Source organism: Phyllostomus hastatus, unplaced genomic scaffold (genome assembly GCF_019186645.2).
Source record: "Phyllostomus hastatus isolate PE091 unplaced genomic scaffold, TTU_PhHast_1.1 phas_contig_80, whole genome shotgun sequence".
NCBI lineage: Eukaryota > Metazoa > Chordata > Mammalia > Chiroptera > Phyllostomidae > Phyllostomus > Phyllostomus hastatus.
Genome location: NW_025333960.1, coordinates 23,943,932 through 23,969,163, shown reverse-complemented (window position 1 = coordinate 23,969,163; position 25,232 = coordinate 23,943,932). Strand labels below are relative to the sequence as shown.

General features: G+C 35.5%; 1 protein-coding gene across 2 annotated transcripts in view; it reads left to right on the top strand.

The window, feature by feature from the left end:
- The window catches only part of CDH2 (cadherin 2), a 207,462-nt gene that overhangs the window by 132,001 nt on the left and 50,229 nt on the right, over window positions 1-25,232 (top strand). For both annotated transcript variants that reach the window (XM_045849643.1, XM_045849644.1), the window contains exons 3-6: window positions 16,280-16,506; window positions 18,199-18,345; window positions 20,072-20,227; window positions 24,425-24,569. In XM_045849643.1, coding sequence (XP_045705599.1) covers window positions 16,280-16,506; window positions 18,199-18,345; window positions 20,072-20,227; window positions 24,425-24,569 — 675 coding nt within the window. The remainder of the gene's footprint in view (window positions 1-16,279; window positions 16,507-18,198; window positions 18,346-20,071; window positions 20,228-24,424; window positions 24,570-25,232) is intronic.

Here is a 25,232-nt window from a genome sequence, read left to right as displayed (position 1 = left end):
GTTAGGTTCCAAGTGTTGATTTTGTCAGCTTCCTTAGCATTCGATTTTTTGATGTGCAATGATTTGGGGATGTCAGACTCCTTGTGAGTAGGATTTTGGTTTTCATCTCTCATCCTGCCCTTGTACAAACTCCCCCACCCCCACCCCCCAGCCCTGGTATCAGGTGGCATCCTGGATGCTGTGCCCTACCTCCTCACACCTTCAAGCACCCTTACTTTGCAAACTGAACTTCCAGTCGCCCCTGCTTGCTTCCTATCCAGGGGGCAACTTATATTAATCCCATTTCTGGATATTCATCTTATTTCTGAGCCTGCCTAGATTTTGTCTTGTTTTGTTGTAACTCAAACTACTTGATTACTATTGCTGTGTGTTTGGAGCAAGGTGAAACGTAGAAACGTGGACCCGTGCACCATGCCTTGCTGTCTGGGAGTTCCTTCATACCTGCCGTTTCTGCCTGTTTTCGGTTTTTGTATCCCTCTTGTTTTAAAAAAAATGTTTTTAGGTGAAAAATTCACATTTACTAGGTCTTCTATCATTCCCATGTAGGTGTTTGGTTTTCTATCATTGTTCCAGTTATCTGCATCTGTTGTTTTATTTTATTTTTATGACTCTGGAAGTCAAATGTCCACACTAAGTTATTTTTTAAAAAAATAGGATTTTTAACATATTATTCTAAGACAGTAATATTTGTGGGGGCCTTTAGACAAAAGGATATACTACTTATCCAGGTCAGTTTATTGCAGCTAATAAATAAAAGCTAAGTTGGAAGCAAATTATATGTGCACAGGGTATTTGCCTTGACATCATGTTTGTTAGCGTAATAAAAATCCTTTAATGCAGGCTCGTGTATTTACTTTGGGTAAATTAAATGCAGAATCTTTATCTCTGTAAAATTTGAAGACACCTTGACCATTCCCAAGTATACCTAAAGAGCTGAACGGTGAGTGCTTAACGGCCGTCAGGGCAGGGAGCACTGCTCTCTTCCCTCCCAGGCAGAGCACTCCTGTACCTGAGGTATTTTCAGCTAAATCACATGGCGAGCAGCGTACACGAGATGGCCAAATGTTACAATTAATCCCACTCACTTTGATATAATTAATGAGAATGGTGAAATAGAAGTGTAATCATTTCTCCAAGAGGAAATGTCAACCCATTAATGAACATAAAGCTTATTATTGTCCATGGAAGCAGCAGACTTCTTCCCAGCTGTTCAAATTGCTGAAGTGGTGAGTTCACAGAGGTGGACCTTCTTCTCGGGCTGTCGTAGAAGGAAGGAATGTCTGGGGAGAGGAGTTCTGTTTTATTTTTTATTCGTTTTACACCAATGACAACATTTTGAAATGACTCCAGTTTTGGACACTGCAATAATTTAGTAAGCATAATATATTTCTAAATATAAGTGGAATCTAGAAAGAGTATTATTCAACTTAAGTATTTATATATTTATATAAAATCAAATCCTATCATCTTTAAATAGCTCTTTATTACTATTAGGCTAATGCATTAAAAATCATAGCCCACTTTTAAATTAGATGGCAGAGGTTTATTGCCCTGTTTTGCTTGTGACTATGTGTGGTAAGCAAGAGTGAGCTGAGCTGGATCTAAGACATACTCTCTCCATGGGTTGTTCAGAAAACATGCTCATGCCACTTGAACAGTTTTGTAGGGTTTATACAGTAATTCTTTAAAAAGTTGGAAAGTGGTGTACTGAGGCAATAATAAAAAGATGTTCTGGGAGACCATGTTTTTTTCCAGGTTGCACAGTGATATTTCCCAAGTAATAATGCATTAAAATTGAACTTATATTAGAATTTGTTAATTGCTTTTACTACTTAAATTTCATTGGTAACTTAGGGAATTTATGTAATTGCTTTGAATAACTTCATTGGCTTTTTGAAATAAATAATAACATTGATGAAATTTTTATGGAATTCTGCATATATTAAATGCTTAATACACATCATATTGCTATGTTCAGAAAACATAGACAGCCTTTAGAAATAATGCGTGTAATATTGTGGTGTTTGGTATTGCTTTTGCTAAATTCTTATAATTTGCTTTCTGTAGAAAGTCCAGCTTTGCTATTTATGAAGCACTTTCCAGTGGCTAGTGAGCCGTTATATCTTTTGGGGGAATAAGAAGTAATAATTGGAAATTCAGCTTTTTAAACTATGAATTATATATTATTATGGAAAATTTTCAAGAGCTGTTTTATATACATTATTTCTTCGTATATGACTATGATTTTTTTTCTCCTAATAGTGCACAAAGGAATAAATACTTCTTAAGTTGTTTTAAGTGTTTAGGATAAAACCTTATGCTATTTGTTTTGTAACTTTATTATCAGCAAATGGTTTTGGTTGTAATAATTTAATAGTTTCATGGACTTTAATTTTAATTTGATCACATGTCATACCAGTAGAGCAAATATACTTAATGAGCATTATATTCTATGTACCTCTCGTATTCAGGTTTTATAAAACAGAACATTCCTTTCAACCCTGGTGTGCCAGTGTCTTAGTAAACTGAGAATCCTGGGGAAACATTTAATTTTCTGGTCCCTGTGGCACATTTTTAGGCTACAATGTTGAATTGATTTAGATAGAGATTAGATATCTTTTCCACTGTTGTTTTTGAAAACAATTAGCAAGAATTTCTGTTTTCAATAGTTTATAATAAAAACTCTAAAAATTAACAGATGACAAAAATTGTGAATTAGGATTATTTCTTTATTGAGATAAGTAGCCTGAACTGTAAGGCTAAGTAAACACTGCCTTAACTTTCAGAGAGTAATAACCGTACTGTTGGGAAAAGGTATTTCTGTACAACCTGTGCTCTGTCAGAGTAATTCAATTAGAGGTAGTGATATTTCAGTGTAATTTGTTAATGAGCACATTCTGCAAAGAGAGAGAAGAAGAATTCTTACTGAGCACTGATAATTTTGTATATTATTAGCTGGATTCTCTGAAAAGAACGAGTTTTCATTGAGTTTTATGGCATAGAGATGCCTGGAGGAAGAATATCAATGAAGTGAAGAACAACTTAAAATTTTTTGAGTTATTAAAATGCATACAACAGAGAATGCAATAATCTTACTGCTTTTTCAATAGTATATAAAATTGTATGTATAACATTATTGGACTATTAAAAATCTGAATTTCATATTTCTGATGTCATAGTCATCTTTTATGTTATCTCTTCTTGTTTTTTTTTTTTAATTTCATGTCAAAGACAAATATTGTAGATCCTTATTCCTTTCTTTTATTTGTGGCAACTTGTATACAGATGTTAGTTAAATACTATGTGACTTTCCCTGGAAAGGAAATGAAATAACAGGTTCTATAATAGATTTCATAACATTTCAGAGAACATTATAATAAAACTTTTTATTTTGGTGTGGCAGTACCAAGACTTTTAAGAACAAGAAACATTTTTGTGTTACCAATTTAATCTACAGTAAGTTTGATTCTGATTCATTTTATTTCATAGATACTTTGTCATAATTCTACTGCACTGAAAGGGTTTTAGGTCATTCAGGTTGAGGCCTTCCAGGCGTGACAGGCTATGACGTGCTGCACTGACAGCCACCGCCCTCCTTCTGTGCCTAACACAGAAACGCCCGTTTCTCCTTCCTGCAGAGTCCATTGTGCAAACAGGTGACTCTGTTGAAACTCTCAGTGGGGTGGCTCACTCCTCCCACAGGTTTTCCATCTTATGTTTCATCCACTTAACATGTTCTTTCATAATCTCCACTGCAGAGAAAGAGGATATCAGCTTTTAAATGCTTCTGTAGTAAGTATTATGGGTCACTTTAGTCCTCAGATTTTATTGGACAAAGCAAACCACATGATCATGCCCAAGATCAAGGGAGATGAGAAGTGTCGTCTTTCTGAATGTTTAGGAAAGGGAGGAAAACTGCAAATATTGGTGACTATTAGTAATGCCTTCCTTAATAGTTCAGCAGCATGGCAAACAGGTCAGTGTTTCCCACCCGAACTCCAAGCGTGGAGCACATGCGTGCTGCTGCAGATAGGCATGGCTCATCTTTTTTACAGTGCCAAAAAGCTGAAGGCCTTATAATGAAGCAGTTTAGGAATTAACTCATGACACCTAAAACTATATTTGCATGCTTTTTGTGGCTTTCTTTAAAATCTTCCTGAAACTCTTTATTATTTTCTAATTTGCCGAGTAAAACTTGTCCAGACCCAAGTCTCCATATAGCATCTCCCCAGAACTCCTTGACTAGGAACTTACCCTCGGAGCGAGTACCAAAAAGTCCCTTTTCCTACTGAATTCCACCCCTGTTACCTGACCATTGCTTTCGTATCAATGTATTGATCCTAAGTGAACATTTTATGTCACATCATTTTATTATTATTTTAATTTAATCAGTTCATATTTTTTGCTCATAGTTTTCATTTTTTAATTCTAAAATATAAGATATGTATAAATTGTTTTATGTTTTTGTCAGGTATTAAAGAATCATTAATTTTTAAATTTTTCTCATTGTTTATTTCTTGTTTACTCCATCATTTCCTTTTCTTCTACTCTTCTTTGCTTTTTTTCCTTCTTTCCTATTGGATTTCAATGTTGACAATTAGTCTTATTTATGGAAGTCAATAATAACTTTTGTGTGTTTTAGAATTAGGATGCCTATATTATATTAAATTTTATATAGGTTTTTAAAAACAAATTCTTTAAAAATAAATTAATTGGTTTTCTAGATATAAAATTTACTGTTATTAAAAAAGACTCAAGTTCTAGATATTGACTATTTTCAAAATGGTTTTTGATTATAGAAGTGACTATATTTTATATCTATTTTAAACATTTAATTATTACATTAAATGAACATGAATATTCAGTATTCTAATTTGTACTTATGTGAATAACTTTAAGCATTTTATATGCTTTGAAGCATTTTTAAATGCAAATGACTTTAAATATAGTTTATATATACGTATTTATATATTTATATATCTTATATAATTACAAATACATATTATATTATTATTTACATATTACATATATGTGATTTGCTAATAGGTTATCCAAAACTATGTGCCTGCAGTCTGTTTTGCCTTTAATTTTATTTTTACTTTTCTTTACTTTCCTAACACAATGGAGAATTTGGATGAAAGTTGGAAAGACTTGGAAGTTACAGGAACCTCCTTAAATGTTTAAGATCCTAATTAGATAACATAATAATGACTCCCTCAAAATAGAATTTGTGTTCTTATAATTATTGTTGTACTTGGTTTAAAAGTTTTATTTAATTTCAAATGTGATCCAATGAAGCTACATGCAGGACAGGTTTTGTGGGCACCATACCCAAAACAACCATTTGAGGCATGAGAAATTTTGGACTCTCTCTTAAGCAGAAAGTAAGAAAATTGCTTTATGAGGTTCAGTAGAGCACTATATGATCAAGCTCTAAAAGCCACTTACAAGATTACACATTTAATGCTTTAAGCCAAAATGCCTCATGTCAGTGCAGAATTCCTTATTTCACCAGCCTATATATAGCACATTAACGGCGTACAGGGAGCCAGTGAAGGAGCAGAAATAGAAAAGGAGCCACTTTGGAATAATGGGCTCAGGAGGGGGAGTGGTGGCACATCACCCATGGTAGTGACAGCACCAATCAGAACGAGTATTAAATCAAAAAAATTAGCATCACATGTCGATGACTTCAAGGAATTAATGGGTTAGTTAATATCAGTGGTTAGAATCCTTGAAGAGCTTCTCTTTTGCTGTGAAAAAAATAGCGACATGATTAACTTTTGTAAATTATGTATACAAAGAGAAACTAAATACTTTAAAACAGAGTGTTGGCAAACATTACATGAAGCTGTTTACTCTGACCCTAATGGCATGCAGGTATAAAAGCTATAGATATTATGAAGATAAAAACATCAAGAGATTAATCTGAAAGCCCAGATTGTTTGTGCATTTTATTCAAATGGAAGCTCTTGTATACACAAATGTGATCATAAAATGTAATTCCACCTAAATTGATACTATGAAAATAAATGGCTACAGCTTTATGCTACAATAAGGAACTAGACAACCATATTTGCCGATATATACCAAAATGCATTGTGTGTTTTAATGTTGTTCATTGTAGAATTGTTGAAGGACAGTTATTAGCTTGAAAAAAATTGGCTTACGTAACTGAAAATTTGGAGCATCCGAATGAACTTAATTTAAAACTGCTAAGGCCCTGTCAAAAATACCATACATACTCACACAATTTATGGATTTGAAGCAAAAATTTAACTTTGGAAGAAGGAAAAAATGATTCACTTGTGATATTTAGTTGATGTTATATTTTTAACTTACAGAAAATTATGACTATTAAAGCAATACCTGTGCATGCTTAAAGTATAGTTTTAATATTTTAAAATATTTAATTTGAAAAAACTTAAAGCATTTGTATTTCAAGTAGGAATTCTAACAATATTTTCCAATGTAAGAAAAGGATCATGAAATTTAATAAATGTTTCCCTTGTGGTTCTCAACAAGAAAGAACTTTCTGTCAGAGGACAAGCGATGAATTATGTGCTACCATTTCAACTACCAACTTCTGTGAATTAATGTTTTCATCGAGGATAATTATCAAGAATTTGAAATCTCAATTAGTAAACTTGTTATAAAAATTTAATGAAAACAAGCATTATAACTTTATATTCATTTTTTTAAACTGGCACTTAATTGATCTATAACATTGTATTAGTTTCAGGTGTGCAATGTAATGGTTCAATATTTGTATATGCAACTGATCTTTGAACAATGTGGGTGTTAGAAGTGCTGGCACCCCCATAACCATGCAGTAGAAAGTAAGTGTGTAATTTTTGATTCCACAAAAACTTAACTATTCACTTCTTGTATCTAGGGGGGGATGGGTCCCAGGACCTCTCACTGATCCAAAACTCCCAGTGCTCATGTCCTTCACAGGAAATAGCATAGAGCAGTGCATATGGCAGCCCTCCATATCTGTAGGTGATCAAATCTGCAGATGTAAAACCAGGGGACAGGGAGGGATGACTGCATATTTACTGAAAAGTTCCTCGTATAAGTGCACCTGCACAGTGCAAAACCATGTTGTTCAATGGTCAGCTTTACTGTGAAATGATCACCAAAGTAAATCTAGCTAATATCCTTCACCACACATAGTTACAATTTTTTTCTTGTGATGAGAACTTTTAAGATACTAACTTTCAAATGTACAATACAGTATCATTATCTGTAGTCATTAACTGTAGTCACCACATTGCACGTTATATCCATGTGACTTAATTGTTTCGTAACTGGAAGTTTGTACCTTTTGACTCCCTTCATCCATGTCTACCACCTCTCACCCCCACGTCTGGCAACCACTGGGCTGTTCTCTCTATGTCTGAACTCAGGGTTTATTTATTTTGTTGGTTTTCATTCCACATGTAAGTGAGATCATATGGTATTAGTCTTTCTCTGACTTGATTCATTAGCATGATGCCCTCAAGGTTCATCCGTGCTGTCATAGATGGCCAGATTCCATTCTCTTTTATGGCTGAGTAATATTCCCTTTTCTTTATCCATTTATCCATGGGTGAGGACTTAGGCTCTTTCCATGTTTCAGCTATTGTCAATAATGCTGCAATGAACAGCATTTTTATATACATTTAATAGTCAGTATATTTCCTAAAACTTCATATTTCATCTTTTATCATTCTTATGTGCCATGAAGAAAATGCAGTGACTTTTTTCATCAATGCCATGTACACAGGCCCCTCTGTCTCCAGTGGGCATGTGTGAAAAGGACTGACAGACCATGGAATGGCTGCCAAAGTTTTCCAAGACACATTATTTCTTGAATTTAAACTCAGAATGGTCCTAGAGTGACAAAAGAACGTCTAAGCAGATTTTTCAGATTTATGAGCAAACTTGCCAGTTAGTGACCCTTCTTCCTTGGAATCTCTAAGTAAAAACACTTTGAAATACTCCCGTTTGAGACACCTCCTCCCTGTTTTCCTCCCTCCCATTTCTTCATTAACATATATCTCATTCATTAATAATTAAAAAAACTTCTGTTGGTACTGTAAAACTGTTTGTTTTTCCAACATGCTTTGTAAATATCAATTAATGTGGGAAAACAATTTAAAAAGTCAAAGGCATGTTTAGGCACAAAACATATTTTACAGTGTTCTTTATAATTGTTTCTAAATATGATATGATATTTTACTTGAGCAGAAAAATATGTTAATATTTGTACCTTTTTATTCATATGGTTTATGTAGTGCTATAAACTGCTAATACATTTAATATGTAAGATCTGTGGTTTCCTGTTAATATTTTATAAGGATATTATGGTTTTATGGTTAACATCAATTTGATATATTGCTTAACAGTAAAAAGTACTTTAAAATAATTATTTTCCTGATGTTTAATTTGTATTAATTATGTTAACATAGTATGTAAAGTATGCAGTGGCTCTAATAATAAATTTCTTGTTTAACATTACGACGTTTTTAGCCAAAAACATTTAACCAAATGTAGTTTTCAATTTGAATTATCCAGTGGATCAAGCCTGTTTTATTAGTCGTCTAAGGAAGTTTATTTTCTTTTATGTTATGAAATCTAGAACTTGTACTTCAAGTTACCTGAGCACTTAGGCAAAATTAAATTGTTAACGTAAGGAAAATTGTTCTGTCGGGAGAATATTTCAAATGAAGTTTCTTGGTTATTTTTTAAATGATAAAATTTCAACTTTATTATATGGGTGTGATAAAATATTATGACTTTCATGAAACACCAACTCAATATCTCCACACCCAGGGGGTTTATGTAAAGTTATTGACTCAGTTATACTGTCCAGCTCTAACTAGTACCATCTTGAGACAATGGACCTCTTGTTTGCAATAAACTGAGGATCTTGACAACTACCCAGTCCTTTCAAATATTTAAAAATGTGGTAGCTAAGACTACCAACTGTAAGAAAGTATTTTTATACCAGTTTTAGGTTTACTGAAAAAAATTAGGACAGAGCACAGGGAGATGCATATCCCAAACCCCCAACAGTTTTTTCTGTTGCAGGTTTCTCCCATTCGCTGAAAGGAGATCATTCCTATGACACCTTTCTTAGGCCAAAATGGTATAAAATGAAAAAGCAGTTACCTTTAATTTCTATGGAAAAAATTTGAGTGTCCCCAGACCGAAAAATAATGTACCAAATGATACCAAGTAACATGAAATCTAAAATAATGCTAACATATAGTAAAAACAGGAATGATATAGTACCAAAGTTTTGTAGACCCACTAATCCTCTCAAGCAATGTATTCTTCCCATTTTAGCCATTAGTGGATGCCAACTAAGAGAGACTGCTCTGCTACTTGGAGAACCAGTAGCATCTTTGGGCATCTTTCAAGACTCTGTCTGCGTGTAAATAGTGCACAGGTGGATGCAGGCAAGTTCAGTGCTGCTGGCATGATGTCTTTGTTTTATTCACCACAATTGAAACAATTATGTCCAGTTTTATGCTAAGCGTAACACTGCTACGAGTTCTCTTAGGCTTTTCTGATAACCCTAGGATGACACATCTTGCTAACAGATGCACAGAATAAATCCACACAAAGCACATTTGTTCACAGAGAACAATTGAAAGCTGTGGTGCTTGATGCTGAGATGCTGAGTACAGTTCCCGGGGAAGGAGCTTGGCAAGTCCACTCGCACTGCTCAGAGTGTGCGCTGCCCCTATGACTGATCACTGCAAAAAAACTAAAACAAAAACACTGAACATTATTTTCACTTTTTGCCTTTCTTATAAAGGGAAAATTCATTTCAGGTTTCTTTTGGTTAGCAAGAATAGGTATTATTGTGGGTCTTGTATAAAGAACATCTTGCATTGGTGTGGCACATTTGTTACATCCAATATTGATACATTATTAAGTGAAGTCCATGGTTTGCACTGGGCTTCACTCTTTGTGTTGTGCAGTTCCATGAGTTTTGACAAATGTATAATGTCATGTTTCCACTGAATACAGTACAGAGTACCTTCATTGCTAAGGATCTATTTCATCCTTATTTTTAAATGTATGATCACCTTTTCTTAAAAAACATATTAAAGATACCAAAATATACTACAAGGCCACTATAATCAAAACAGTCCAGAACTAGCATAAGAACAGAAACATAGATCAGTGGAACTGAATAGAGAGCCCAGAAATAAGCTCATGTCTCATGGTCAACTAATATTTGACAAAGGGGGACTTCTTGTCAAGATGGAGGCATAGGTAAACAGTGCTCACCTCTTTGAACAACCATATCAAAAATTACAACTAAAATACAAAATAACTATCACCAACAATCATCAGAAAATCAAGCTTTATGGAAGTCCAACAACCAAGGAATTAAAGAAGTCACATTCATCCAGATGGGTAGAAGGGGCAGAGACCCAGACACACAGAATGGGCAGTACCACACCTATACCTACGTGTGGTAAATAAAAATCAGGAGGGATACCTTGGGAACGAGGTATCCCAGCCCCACACCAGGCCACCCAGCCCAGGATTCCAGTGCCAGCAAGATATATCCCCATAATTTATGGCTGTAAAATCTAGTGGGGGTTGGGGTAGAGGAAGAAACTGCAGGATTCTCAGGGGTCTCCTCTTACAGAGCCTAGAATAGACTTAGGACTTACGCAGACTCACTCCCTCTGGGCTTCAGCACAGGGGCAGCAGCTGGGACGCCACCAGTGGCTTCTGCATGGCTAGAGAAACCATCACCAAAATTGAAAGGGAACAGACCATATAGGAGAACATATTTGTCAGTCCTACATCTGAGAAGGGTTTCGTCTCCAAAATATATAAAGAACTAATACAACTCAACACCAGGAAGACAAATAACCCAATTAAAAAATGGGCAAAGGACCCGAATAGATACTTCTCTGAGAACATACAGATGGCCATAGACATGTGAAAAAATGCTTATCACTAGGACATGGAGAAAAGGGAATCCTACTGCACTGTCGGTGGGAATGCAAGACTGGTGCAGCTACTGTGGAAAACAATATGGAATTTCATCAAAAATTTAAAAATGGAACTGCCCTTTGACCTAGTGATCCCATTACTGGGAATATACTCTAAGAATCCTGAAACACCAATTCAAAAGAACTTATGCACTCCAATGTTCGTAGCAGCAATGTAAATAGTGTATCACTGTTTACAATACTCAAGTGTTAGAAACAACCTAAGTACCCATCAGATGAATAGGTTAAAAAACTGTGGTACATTTACACAATAGCAGCAGAAAGAAAGACTTCTTACCCTTGATGACAGCATGGTTTGAACTAGAGACTATCATGCTAAGTGAAATAAGCCAGTCAATGAAAGACAAATACCATATGATCTCACTTATAAGAGGAATCTAATGAACAAAACAGAACCAGAGACATAGAAGCAAGGAACAGACTGATAGCTGCCAGAGGGGAGGGGGCAGGGGAAGTGGTGGAAAGAAGGGGAGGGGATTAATAAAAGAACACGCATGAATAACCCATGGACATGGACAGAGTGTGGGGAATGACTATGGGATTGGTGTTTGGGCTGCGAGAAGGAGGGCAAGGGAGAAAAAACTGGGCCAAATATACTAGAATAAATGAGTGGAAAACATATTTAAAATGATACAACTGCTTTATTTTTGGAACAAAAAGTGAAAGTCTTTTTTCATTATGTTATTCAGAGTTATTTACCTCACACCCATTAAGAAAATGTTTCGCTAACAAGAACAGCTTAGTTCTACTCAATTATATTTCTTTTTACAAGAGTCACATATCTATGATGTTTGCATTATCTCCTTCATCTTCAAAGTTAAATTTTAAATCTAATTTTAGTCATTTAAATAATTGAAATCGGTCCCTTGAATATCTTTTTCTATCTTCCAAGGAGCTTCTCTCCTCTCTTTTCTTGTTTATAATCAGATTTTTGTACACATATTTTGTTATCATCCTGGAACCCTTTTTGAAAGCTCACTGATTATAAATAAATGTAATTTATAAGTCATGAATATATATTAGCTCTGTAACTAGGATTTTGTAGCATAGCACTTATCTATATTTTTCCATGAACTTCTAAGTTTCCATAAAAAGAAAATTCTTCTTGATTAAATTCTAGCACCTGTTCCAAGGGTGCAGGTGAATCTTAACAGATTGGAGAAAGGATTCCTAGCTGTATCTCAGTCATAATGAACAAAACAACAGACAATAAACATTGACCAACAGTTACAAAATGGAATTCATGTATTAACCATTATATTAAGTTTGCTAAGCTTGCCATAACAAAATACTAGAGACAGGGTGGCTTAAACAACAGAAACATATTTTCTCACAGTTCTAGAGGGTAGAAGTCCAACATGAAGGTTCAGCAGGGTTGTTCTCTCTAAAGAGCTTTCCCCTTGGCTCACAGAGGGCCAGAGGGCCATGTTTCTGCTCTGTCTGCACATGGTATTTCCTCCATGCACATGCATGTCTGTGTCCACATTTCCTCTTCTTATGAGGACACTAGCTATTTTAGATAAAGCCCCACCATGTGAACTCATTTAACTTTAATCATCACTTGAAAGAATATATCTCAATTACAGTCATATTCTAATGTACTGGGAGTTAGTACTTCAAAATACGAATTTTGGGGAATACAATTCTGTCCATAACACACACTGAAATGAGCAAGTATTTTAATTTGTGTGACTTGAAAGCGATAAAACGTGTATATCATTGATTCAGCTTGTCCCTGTGAGCCAGGAGCACTGCACATGCAGTAGTTCACAATCACGGGATGAAGTTAGAACTGGTATTTCACCGAGCAAGACTTTGTTAGTTGGCAGTGGACTGTTTTCACTTATGGTGTTGTTTCCCTGCTTATGTGTACAAAGGGAATTACATAATATAAAACAAACCTGAATAATGCCAACAATGTTGCCCATTTTATTTTCACATTAGAGCAAATGAGAATTAGCACTTGTTTTAAAAACCCACAGCAATTTAACAGCATATGTATTAAACTAATTCATCCTGGTTATAGGTTAGGTCGCACAAGGGCGATAGAAAAACTAATTGACTTTAAGTAACTGACCTTTATGCAGTTTTTTCCAACCTGTTCTCTCCAGTGGTTGGACTCTTGGAGGTCAACCACTTCTCATTCCTGAGATCTGTAATGACCCTTTGTAGGAAAAGACACCTATTTTTTCTTCTTTGCTAATGCATTTTTTCAAAGGCCTCCTCCTTTTTCTCCCAGCTTTATCTGACACCTGAGTCCAAGTAAGTAGTTGAGTACCAAATTAATAGAATAGTCAGTCACAGTAACAGCGAGAGTAAACTTTCCTCTTCTGCTGGCAGACTATTCATGTTAACCCAGGGGGCTCCACCTGCTTGCCTCTGTAGGACATTTAAGGTATCTCCAATTTAAGAATTCCTTTTGAAGACGCTATTTACTTGGGTACTCTCAAAGATCTAACATGGCATTGTTCTCTTCACAAGCATTTATCAAACCTCTTTGTCATTTCTTTATCTTTATTGTTTTTTAACAGTTTGTGTGTCACTAACTTAAGAGTCATGAGTTTAGACTCCCTCATGTTTTGTAGGGGAAATAAGACCAGAAGTCAGACAGCCAGGTCATAGATATTCTCTGAGCTTTCTCCTGTTCTGTAGAATAGAAGTAACCATATCCCATTCAGGAGATTATTGTTGAGGTTAAAGTGGGTAACCTACTCTTAAGTATCTAGTTCAGTGCTTGGCATTCAACAAATACTAGTTCATTTTCTTTCACTACCCGCAGCCCAACACAAAGCCAACTTATGTGAAGTCCCTGGCATGTTGTCATTGTTTTGGTTGCTGTGTGTTTCCATAGCAGGCTGGGCATACTTCTAAGTTTCCCATGTGTTTTCCAGTTTTTTGAAAAAATGTAAGACATTAATCTATACAGTTGGCCCCTAGGTATTTACTGAATGTTTTTACTGTACCTGTCACTGCTGGGTGTCGTAGGAAACAAAAGAACCAAACGACTCACCATCAGGAAGCCAACGTGGGTATACAGTCTGCTTACAGAGAGATCTAGTCATGTGAAGCCATTAATAGGCAGACATTATTTGTTACAGGCACAATAAAAATAAAGTGCTAACATGTGTTTCCATGGACAAAAAATGTAAAAACAAATAAAAATTAAAATGAAACATGTAGAGCCTTTCCCATTGAAGGCATAGGCTTCTGCCTTATGAATCAGGACATCCCAGTTGGCGCTCCCCTGTGCAGTGGCCTGGCTCTGGAGCTGTGACATGGAGAATCGGGGTGGGGAGCATCCAGAAGGGGTGATGCATGTGGGGTGTGGACCACAGGAAGGTGGGAAATGACCAAGAAATCTGTCCAACTGAGCAGAATATGTGTTAGAATATGATGTAAATTAAACAAAGAGATGGAGTGAATAAGAATTAAGAGCATATATACTAGGTAAGAGAGTTGACTTACAGTAATTCAGATTTTAAGCAGGCAGGAGAAAATCACTGCAGAGCTTGGTCTAGGAGTGGGTGGGCAGTGACCAGGAGCGGGGAGAACACTGCCTGGGAGGCAGACCCAGTAGTACAGGTGTGAGCTGGTGAGGACTGATGCTAGAGTGGCAAAAGTGAACCTAACATGCAGAAGGGAATGTAATATTTCTCATCCACATTATATGTTCTTAAGTTCCGTAAATACCTTTTATGATATAAAAGGTACTTTTTATACAAAAAGATGATAGAAGTTTTTTGATTTCTCAGCGGGGTTTCCCCAAACAATTTTTCTTTTCATTTTGTTGTCCTTAATAAAAAGCAGTAGATGGCATTGTTCTATAGAAAGGATTCCCATTTTTCACTTTTAAATCACATGTCATGTAAGATGGGGTAATTGAGTATCTTTTGGGATACTTCTATTCCAAAGACAAATATTTTGGTTGAAAACATATTTTAGTGTGAGATACAATTTAGTGTGAGATACAACCTTTATTTGTGTTTTCATTTTTAAATATTTGACAGATGAAAGCTGACATATATGGAATTGTGTGAAAACACTATATCCAGTAAAATATTTTATTACTGTTGTGAAGGGTTCTGTGGTTAGTGAGGGAGATAAACGTGCCTGTTATTTGTCTGTGGTCTCGTGCACATCTCAGCGAATCTATTAATGAAAACAAAAGATCTGTATGAATTTGTATGTGGGGTGGGAATATTAATACATTTGCTTAGATTCTTAACAGGCAAAAGGTGTATATGATTCCATTTTGCAATGTATAGCTATTAATGCACTCCAACATGTATCCTGTGAAATTGCCGTCCAGACACAACATCACATGTTTACAGAAAAAGATTCCTTTACGCTATTCATGTAGGATTTTTCTTCAAAGAGAATGATGAAGGATTTCAAAGGAAATAATCTCTAAAGAACACTTTTATTATTTTGTAATTTTATTTTGGCTTACATGTTTCTAGTTTCACATTCATAAGTATGTGATGTAACTTATCTGATGACACATAGATGATTGATTTTGCTACTCTTAAGACAGATATTCTCAGTTAAAATTTATTTTGATGTATACCTTTATTTTTACATTTGAAAATGTATGAAATTGTTAATACTTCGTAGAGCCACTATAAACCCCATGAAGACTAGAAATTGCAAATTACTTTTAATTGCCAGAGGTTTTGTAATTCTAGAGCATAGTGGGTATTCAACATTAATAAATGCTATTGCTGTGTTCCTTTAATCATTGATTCTAAATTTATCTAGTAAGACAATTTCAGGAAACATGCAGGGCATACAAGATAGCTAAGAAGACTTACTCAGGACCACCTCTCCAAGTGAGGGTCAGGCATGGCTCTAAAACTGGCAGCAGAGCTCAGATTGCTACATGCAGACAGGGAGCAGGGAATTTGCTCTTCCCTTAGAGCCGGGATCTGAGGATGAGTAGGAGTTTGCTAGAGGTGGTGGGCAGCATTTATGAGAGGCATAGCGGGAAAAGTAGATGTGTCTGCGGGCCCAGAGCCCAGGGGAAGGGTAGGAACGGGGAAGGCTGTGGAACAAGGAGATGCTGGGGACCACATCTCAGAACCACAGTCGGATGTTGTCTACTATGAAAATTCCTGTAATGATGTAAAAATAAAATTTTTGTTTTTCATGCTTACTACATGTTATCCTTTAACCTAAGCAGGCTGTAGATCTAGATATTAGTTGTTTCTGCTTTTGGAGTAGAATTAGACTTTTATATTTATGATCTTTTACAGTGAAGTTTAGCAACTGCAATGGAAAAAGAAAAGTACAGTATGCAAGCAGCGAGCCAGCAGATTTCAAGGTAGATGAAGATGGCGTGGTGTATGCCCTGAGAAGCTTCCCCCTGTCCTCCGAGCACGCGAAGTTCCTGGTATACGCCCAAGACAAAGAGACTCAGGAGAAGTGGCAAGTCGCAGTGAGACTGAGCCTCAAGCCAACCTCACCGGGGCACTCACTGAAGGTAGAGTAGCCGCATGTTTGAGATTTAGATTTGTACAGTTTGCACTAAATATATACTTTGCTTCACATCATATTAATGGATGCCCAATATTTGAATTTTCATTAGCTTCTTCAGTCAGTTCAGTAGTATTTTGTTATGTTTTTAATCTTATGAGATACTTGGACCAAATGTACTTTAATCGATCTGAATTGTATTTGAAAGCTTTGTTTACATTTTGAGATTTATAACTTAAATTAGAAGTAGTTGTTTGAAAGTTTGTAGAAGCTTTACAAGCTGTTAAATATAACCACAGAATAAATAAGTATTCCTTTGCAAGATTTCACCAGACAAATTCATCATTAGATAGGAAGTTCAGATTTACATTAGTAACAGGAAACCATGTCCAGCAGGGAGCATTGGGTTTTTGTCTTGTCCCTTAATAATCAAATGGAGAGTATAAATTATTTATACTATCCGCATTACTTTTAGGAATAATATACTCCCTCTGTGGAAGCTGCTATAAGCCAAGATAAAATAAGATACATTTCCAACAGAGTACAGTTTGACTCAATTCAACAAAATTTTATTAAGCACTTACTTTGTGTAAGTCACCATACTGAGAATTTTAAATAAGATACAATAACTTCTTCCATAAAGTTATAACATTACTCATTTAAATATTCCATTTGTTTGAGTTCATTTGAAACCATGATGAGGGTATAGCCCATGCATATTCTGAAGTTTTTGATTTTATGAATTATGACAATTGCATTTTGTATATTTATTGTATTGTGAGAGATGAGAATACACGTATTCATTTCTGGTATTTAATTGTAAATGCAGTATATACACTGGTAATTAAATATGAATAAATATATCACAGGAAAGTATATCATTTTTCTTTTATGCCAGTGTCAGACTTTCATTATGTGGGATGTGGTGTGCTAAACTATTAACTGTTAAGGGGAATTGTGTTATTTGGGTAACATAAAGTGAGAAACTGGTAACTAATCGAGTGAAAAGTGGCTTTTGTTGTTGATAATTCAGTGCGCTCCCGCAAACTAGCTTGGATATTTTCACTGAAGCAGCAAGGGCTAATGGCTAAGATGTCTACAGATACAAGAAGAAACAGAAGAAAATGTTGACACCCAGCAGAGATTAATACCCCATGTGCAAAGTGGGTCATCTACAGCATCCATCATGGCTGACATAGGTTTAGAATAATTACAGCATTAATTCTGTGGGATTTAATAGGGTCATAAATATTTGAGACATTCCTTAGCAGTATGTATTAAACTTCTCTTGGAATTCAAATTATATTTTAGCACATCAAGATCTAAATTTAATGTACAGTAGCACATTACCTGAACTGTGGTTTAAACTAATGAGAAATATATAAAAGGGTCTGATTAAATTTTGCTCAATATTAACTACTATCTAACATGGTTTATGGAAACTGAAAATAGTTTACACAGCTGTGCCACATAATAAATGGTTTGGAATTCAGTTTTTCAATGAACAGTATAACCCAAAATTCATATGATGTTTTCTATTATTTTAGTAGGAGGACAAGGAAAAGCCCTCCTGACTTATTTTCTTATTCATGATAAACTGTGATTCCTACGCTTTCGAGTATCCACTGGTAGTGATATCAGCCTTCAAAAAATGTTTCTCCTAGTACTCAGGAATGTCTTCTTGTATTTTAATGGAAAGGGATCAGAAGAAATTGAAGAAATCGTGTTCCCGAGACAATTGACTAAGCACAATGGACACCTGCAAAGGCAGAAGAGAGACTGGGTTATCCCTCCCATCAACTTGCCAGAAAACTCCAAAGGGCCTTTTCCTCAAGAGCTTGTCAGGGTACGTGGCAATTTTTGCTGTCTGTGTGGCATGTGTCAAGTGTGTGTTAGAGGTGTCTTTGTCCATTTTTTCCCACAAGGTAGAGTTCACGACATGTACGTACTAAGAAATATATTTTTATATAGGTGAAATGTCTTGTGTTGTAAAGAGCATCCTCTCACTTTTTTATCATCTCAGATTATTTATAGGCAGAGCTCCCTGTAGCTCCTCCACACTATGGTTGGTAAAGTTTGTTCAGTTCGTGAAGACAGAAGCCCTACCTCCAACATGCATTCACACCCATGCCTTCCTTACCTTTAGCCATGAAACACACACACCTCGACTTCCCTGTCTGAAATCTGCACTTTCCACGATGGTCTCTGTCCTCTATAGATAGCTTTTCGGCCGAAGAAAAAATAAAGGAGCAATCATTGCTAAAAATGCCAACACTAAGTGCCTTTGAGAGTTTTTAAATGAAAAAAAAATGACCTCTGATACCATTAACAGAATCCCTGGGGCTGTGCAAAAATATAGGCTTTCAAATCTGAAAAGTCAGTTTTTTTAGTCACTCTAAATGCATACCATCAAATGCAGAGAAAAATTACGGATATTTCCGTGTGTTTAGCAAAATTAGCAACCCATTATTTATTACAAAAGGGAAATAAGAAAAAGTCATTGTATTGCCACTTATTAGAAAATAAATGTTTCTCTGGATGATTAATTTATCATTCTAGTACACACTTACTGAAAGCTGTATTTTTTAATAAGTCATTTTTGTGTTGTATATGCTATTCTATCACACATTATAATTCACTTTAACAATGAATAATATAACCACAAAGAAAGTTGTTTCTTATTTTTCTACTTTAATGGAGAATGAGAAAAAATAATTTTGCTTTAACTTTAAAAATAATAACATTCTATTACTGGATTAGGTCTATTTACCTATTACATGTTTTACCTAATAAATATCTCATCTCACAGCCAGCAGTATTGCTGTACTGACCGTTTCTCCATACTCTCCTTCCTCTTCCCTTTCTATTGCCTGGTCCGAAGATTGCTCATCTACAACTTATTTTCCCTAGGAACTGTGGTGTTCGGAGGAGAAGGAAGTGAGCCCATGGGTATAATGTTTGAGAGTATAGAAATATATTTTTCAATCATATCTTGTATGATTTGTTACTGGTAAGGAATTTGCAGTGATAAGTGCCACCTGAAATGATATGGGCAGTCCTGGTTGCAGTGAACAATGTCAGTACATACACTGCAAGTGCAGAAGCCTGATTTCCAGGCTCCACCATGATCTTAGAGTTCCCTAGTGAGGCTACTTCACACTACAGTCACACCACTGTTTCTTACCCTAACTGATGCAAAAAGGTAAACGATGTCTTCTCATTAAATTGAACACCTGTTATTTAATTAACATTCTGCAAATTTCCAGGATAGAATCTGTTACTGTTGAAAAACTGACACTCCTTAATTTTGACTTTTTGCACTGCTTCCAGTGCATGTTCTTTCTGATGTTAACCTTGGCCCCAGTCTTTCCGGTGATAGGGAACATCTCTTCCTGAAGCCTATCACCAAGAAACAAGGACAAGGAACAGGCCTGGGAGAGTTTCAGTGTTTTTTTGGGAGGAGACGGTGTTAAGTCTGTAGCTGAAAAAGGGCACGAGGTGTGGCGTGCTGTGTCTCAGATAATGAGCTCATTTAGTCTCTCACTTAATGTGATTGTCTTCTTGACCCTCAGATCAGGTCCGATAGAGATAAAAACCTCTCACTGCGGTACAGCGTGACTGGGCCAGGAGCTGACCAGCCTCCAACTGGTATCTTCATTATCAACCCCATCTCAGGTCAGCTGTCAGTGACCAAGCCTCTGGATCGTGAGCAGATAGCCCGATTTCATGTAAGACTTCAGCTGCTGATACCCTGCGTATTTATTCATAGTCTTCTGAGTGTGTGCGGAGTTTAACGTTTGCCTCTCATTTCCGTCTTAAACCTTTGCTTCTGAGAGTTTTAACATGTGAAATGTACTTGTAGCCTTTTTAATTTATTGTAATAATTATGCCATTTTTATAGAATTGATGAATGTTCATGGTAAAAAAAAAAAGGGCACCGAAGAAGGAAGTGAGATTGCCTAAAGTCGCATTACCTTTAACTTGTTGACTTGGCTTTCAGATGTGAGGCTCAGAACTTGTGAGAACAAATTTACATGTAGGGGGTCAAAACTGTCGCTTGTAAATTATGTAGAGATCACATTCTTAATAGCTATATAATATCCCACTGAATGTATAATCTATAATTTTTAAAACAGTTTCTCATTAATAGATGTTTATATTTGCCATTTGCCATTTTCCATGTCTGCTGGTATTATTATCGCCATTCAGTAGAGACTTTGAACGTGGAGAGCACATTTCTGTTTCATTGTCTGTGGGCAGTATTCCCTCCAGAAAGTCCACCACTCTGAGACTCCTCCGGAGACTGGGGTCTCCCATTTCCTCATCGCTCTGTTGACACTCCTTTTCACCATTCGGCCAATACGAGCGAGCTTTTCTTGGATATGTTAACTAGTCATATTTCTGATGTTAATTTTTGTTCTTTACTTTTCTGTATATTATTTTCTTACTGAGTTATAACCACTTATGTATATAGTTACAAGTTTATATTTTTAAATATATACAGGGTGAGGCAAAAGTAAGTTTACAGTTATTTATATGGAAAATAATATAATAATTAAAGAATAAATTCTGCTTCACATACTCACACCAGTAAACCTACTTGTGTCCCACCCTGAATATATTTGAACCTGACTTTTCCAATTTAAAAATAATGTTTTGTTGAGTCTTTTAGAATGTAAAAGTTACCTAATATTAAAATAATCAATTCCTAGAACCTTGTTTCTTTTTTCATTTTTTATACTCACTTGCATATTTTCCTGGAATAAGATTTCAAAATTTCTCTGTGAGTTCAATATAGACACCTAAATTGCTTGTTATTACTACTTTCATTTCAACATAAATAACTAAAACTTTTGGTGAAAGTACCATTGTCTTTTAGAATATATGCACACTACAGAAACTTTTCAAATAATATACAAACAAAACTTCAAATAATACAATATTAATAATTCAGTAAAAATGACTTATAATCCTAGTATATAAAACTAAAATTTTAAAAAAACACTGGTGATATACTGTAGAATGTTTTGCTATGCATAGATTCATAAATGTATTCTTTTGAAATTGGGACCAATCTCTGAAACCAGCTTTTGCCACTTCACAATCATAAGATTTAACATCTTTCCTTGTCAGTAGAAATTATTTATTTAAATCATAATTTTTGATTGGTCCAAATTATTCTGTTGAATGGATGTAACATAATTTTAACTATCTGTTGGTGGATGTTTGGGTAATTCAGTGTTTGAATTTATTTTGCAAGTATATATAACAATAAACATTTGTCTGTATATGTTTTCATTATATCTAGGAATAAATTGTTTAAATTGATATTATTTTGATATATATAGTAAAATTGTTCTCTGAATGGTTGTGTTGTATTTCACCACCTGCCCACTACACAGGAGTGTCAAACTCATTTTCACCGGGGGCCATATCAGCCTCATGGTTGCTTTCAAAGGGCGGAATATAATTTCAACTTCTTAACAGTTAAGGAGTAGTTACATTTATACAGTCCTAAAATTATTTCAGTCCTTTGAAGGCAACCGTGAGGCTGATGTGGCCCCCGGTGAAAATGAGTTTGACACGCCTGATATAGGAGATATATTTTCTCTATTCCATGATCAATTCCAGGCATTATTTATTGCCAATATTTTTGTAAAATATTTATCTTGCTGTTTTAAGTTGCATAATTGACTATGCAATCAAAGTGAATTCCCTCTTCTTGTCTTATGTGGAATTTTCTTTTATTAGATTATCTTTTTCTCTTACTGTCAACTAAGAGCCTTTTACCTGTTAGGGACATTAATGCATGATTTTCATATAGTGTTACCCTCTTATTGTTTGTTTTAATCTGTTAATAATTCCTACGCTACTATAACCTACCGTTTTTACAGAGTTAAGTTCATTTTTCAAATGTTACCATGCATTCTGGATTTAGAGAAGGTGATAAAAGCCTTCCCAACTCAAAGATGCTAATCTCCCCAATTTAATGTGGGGGTTTCTTTTTGTACCCAAATTTCTGTGGAGTTTATTACAGTAAAAAGGAAGTGGGATATGATCGACTTTGTTTTTCCTTTGTAGCTAACAGCTGTCCCATGTACTGAGTTAGTATTCCCACTGATTCATCATCTGAGCATAGTAATTAAAATTTTTATTTCATATTTATATGCATTTGTTTTTAGATTATAATTTCACCCATTAATATATTTGTTAGATTTTTGTACTTGTAGAAACTTTTATAGTTTGAGATTTTGGTCATAATTAAAATATTGATACATGGTAGAGGAACACTACCAAGGAGCATGTAATTCTGATGCTTTTTATATTCTAAAATGTAAAGAAAGAAGTAAACTTTCAGACCTTTCACAAAAACAATATCACATTAGTAGGGAAACTTGATAAAGGAAGCACAGAACAGACTAGTCTCTAATTAGACTAGTCTCTAATTTATGAGTATAAATAGGATCATATGAAAAATTATGAATTTCTATTCCTGTATGAAATCTTACTATTTGATGATGCAGCTAAGATTGAGGAAAAAGTTTCTGGACAATTTTGGGGTAAATTCTTGATCTCCAGATTCTCACTCTGCACATAAAAGAGTGATATTCATAACAAAATAGAGTTAATTAATGATAGAATTATAAGGATGGTTCAGTATGAAGAGTCTATTAATGTAGTATATTAAATAAGTCAAGGGGGATGAGGGATTATTTCTATAGGTGTTGAAAAGGCAGTAATAAAAAAAAACTTACATTGCTTCATGCATTAAATAACCTCTAAGTAAGAAAGGATATGTCCATGCTTCCTTAACTTGATAAAGCATACCCAACAGAAACCAGCTGCCAGCATCACACTTAACAGGGAAATCGTAGAAGCATTTCTGCTAAAAAGAAACAATTCAATAGAACACTGCACAGCTCCTGAAAAGAATGAAACGGATCTCTATGTGCCAATGAAAAGATTTTGAAGATATTCTGCCAAGTGTAGCTGAGTGATCATATTTGTTTAAAAAGAAAAAGATAAAATTTATAGAATACCTACAAAACTGAGAATTTGTGCTTGGGAGAGGAACAACTGCTTTATATATTCATGTACTTTTAATGTTTATCTTTTAATGTTTATGCATACCATTTACAATTTAAAAAAACATAGTGTCAAAATTTCCTATACACACTCAATTCCTCCTCAGTTCTCTTCTGTTCCCTTGAACTATATGACTACTCTGTGTCAGCACCACATTTTTTTTTTAATTTTAAGCATGAAGCATCTTTTTTTTTAATGAGGGAGTTTTTTTATATATATATTTTATTTATTTATTTATTTATTTTTAGAGAGGGGAGGGAGATAGAGAGAGAGAGAGAAACATCAATGTGCGGTTGCTAGGGGTTATGGCCTGCAACCCAGGAATGTACCCTGGCTGGGAATCGAACCTGGGACACTTTGGTTCCCAGCCCGCGCTCAATCCACTGAGCTACGCCAGCCAGGGCTTAGCACCACATTTTTAATTACCCTGAATCACATGTACTGATTTAGCAAAAGGATTTGGGAGCTAAATAGAACTGGCTTCGAGTATAGGTTCTGTCAATAGACAGACCAGTTACTTCACCTTTTTGAAGCTCCATGTTTTTTCACTTTCAAATGCTGGTCATTTCTGCCTGAATATTTTCTATTTGGATTAAATAAGTTAAAATCCATAAAACTCCCAGCACAATCCCTAGCAGATAGTCATTGTGGGCTTTTTGCTACCATACCTACTCCGTATGGAGTTCGGCTAACTTAAATTTCAATGGGAAGAGTCACTTTTGTTTTTCTGCTTCTCAGTCCATCTGTGCTATTTTGATTGTGTGGTGATTGTATATTTTATGTGCTCACTCGAGATGTTAAGTCTGCTAAAAAGTTTTGTGTTCTCATTATCTTTACAGTTGAGGGCACATGCAGTGGATATTAATGGAAATCAAGTGGAGAACCCCATTGACATTGTCATCAATGTCATTGATATGAATGATAACAGACCTGAGTTCTTGCACCAGGTTTGGAATGGGACAGTTCCTGAGGGATCAAAGCCTGGTAAGTTTGAAGGTAACAATTTGGAGGTTACTTCAGGAAATGCGGGTAGGCAGCACTGCTATGCAGTTAGGAAAGGGGGACATGGCGTGAGCCTTTCAGTGTCCTTTTCTTTCATTCCTAGTGCTTTTAGGGAGAAAGGGAGGTGACTTAGGGGAACACCGATTGAAGAGAGAAAACAGAAGAATATCATTCCACTGCCCTCTATGAATTTTCCCACCTTTCAAAAAATAGACTACGGTGTCTTACTCTATACTATGGAATCTGTGGGAGGATCCTTTCATTCTGTTAGTTGATAGAGCGAGTTTCTAGCTAAAAAGTGAGAACCAGAAGACTGGGGATGTCTGTTCATAAAGTACAGATTGTATCATGTTAGTCGTAGCAGCAACTAAAATGCAACTGGGGAGTCTAAATGATACTTGGTGTTCCTGGGACAGAGGGCGAGACAGAGCCCAAAGCGGGGAGGGCCTCTGCAACAGCTGTGGTTGCTGTCCTTGGACCACACCAGGTGCTTGCTTTCAGAACAACTCCACAGTCTCCTGCCACCCTGGCTTTTAAACCCGTGCCATGGAGTGACCCAGCCTAGAAACAGCAGTTGCCAAAAGCCGCCCACCACTGTGAAGTGATGTTTGACTATTTTAGATTCTTGTGCTGAAAATACTGTGG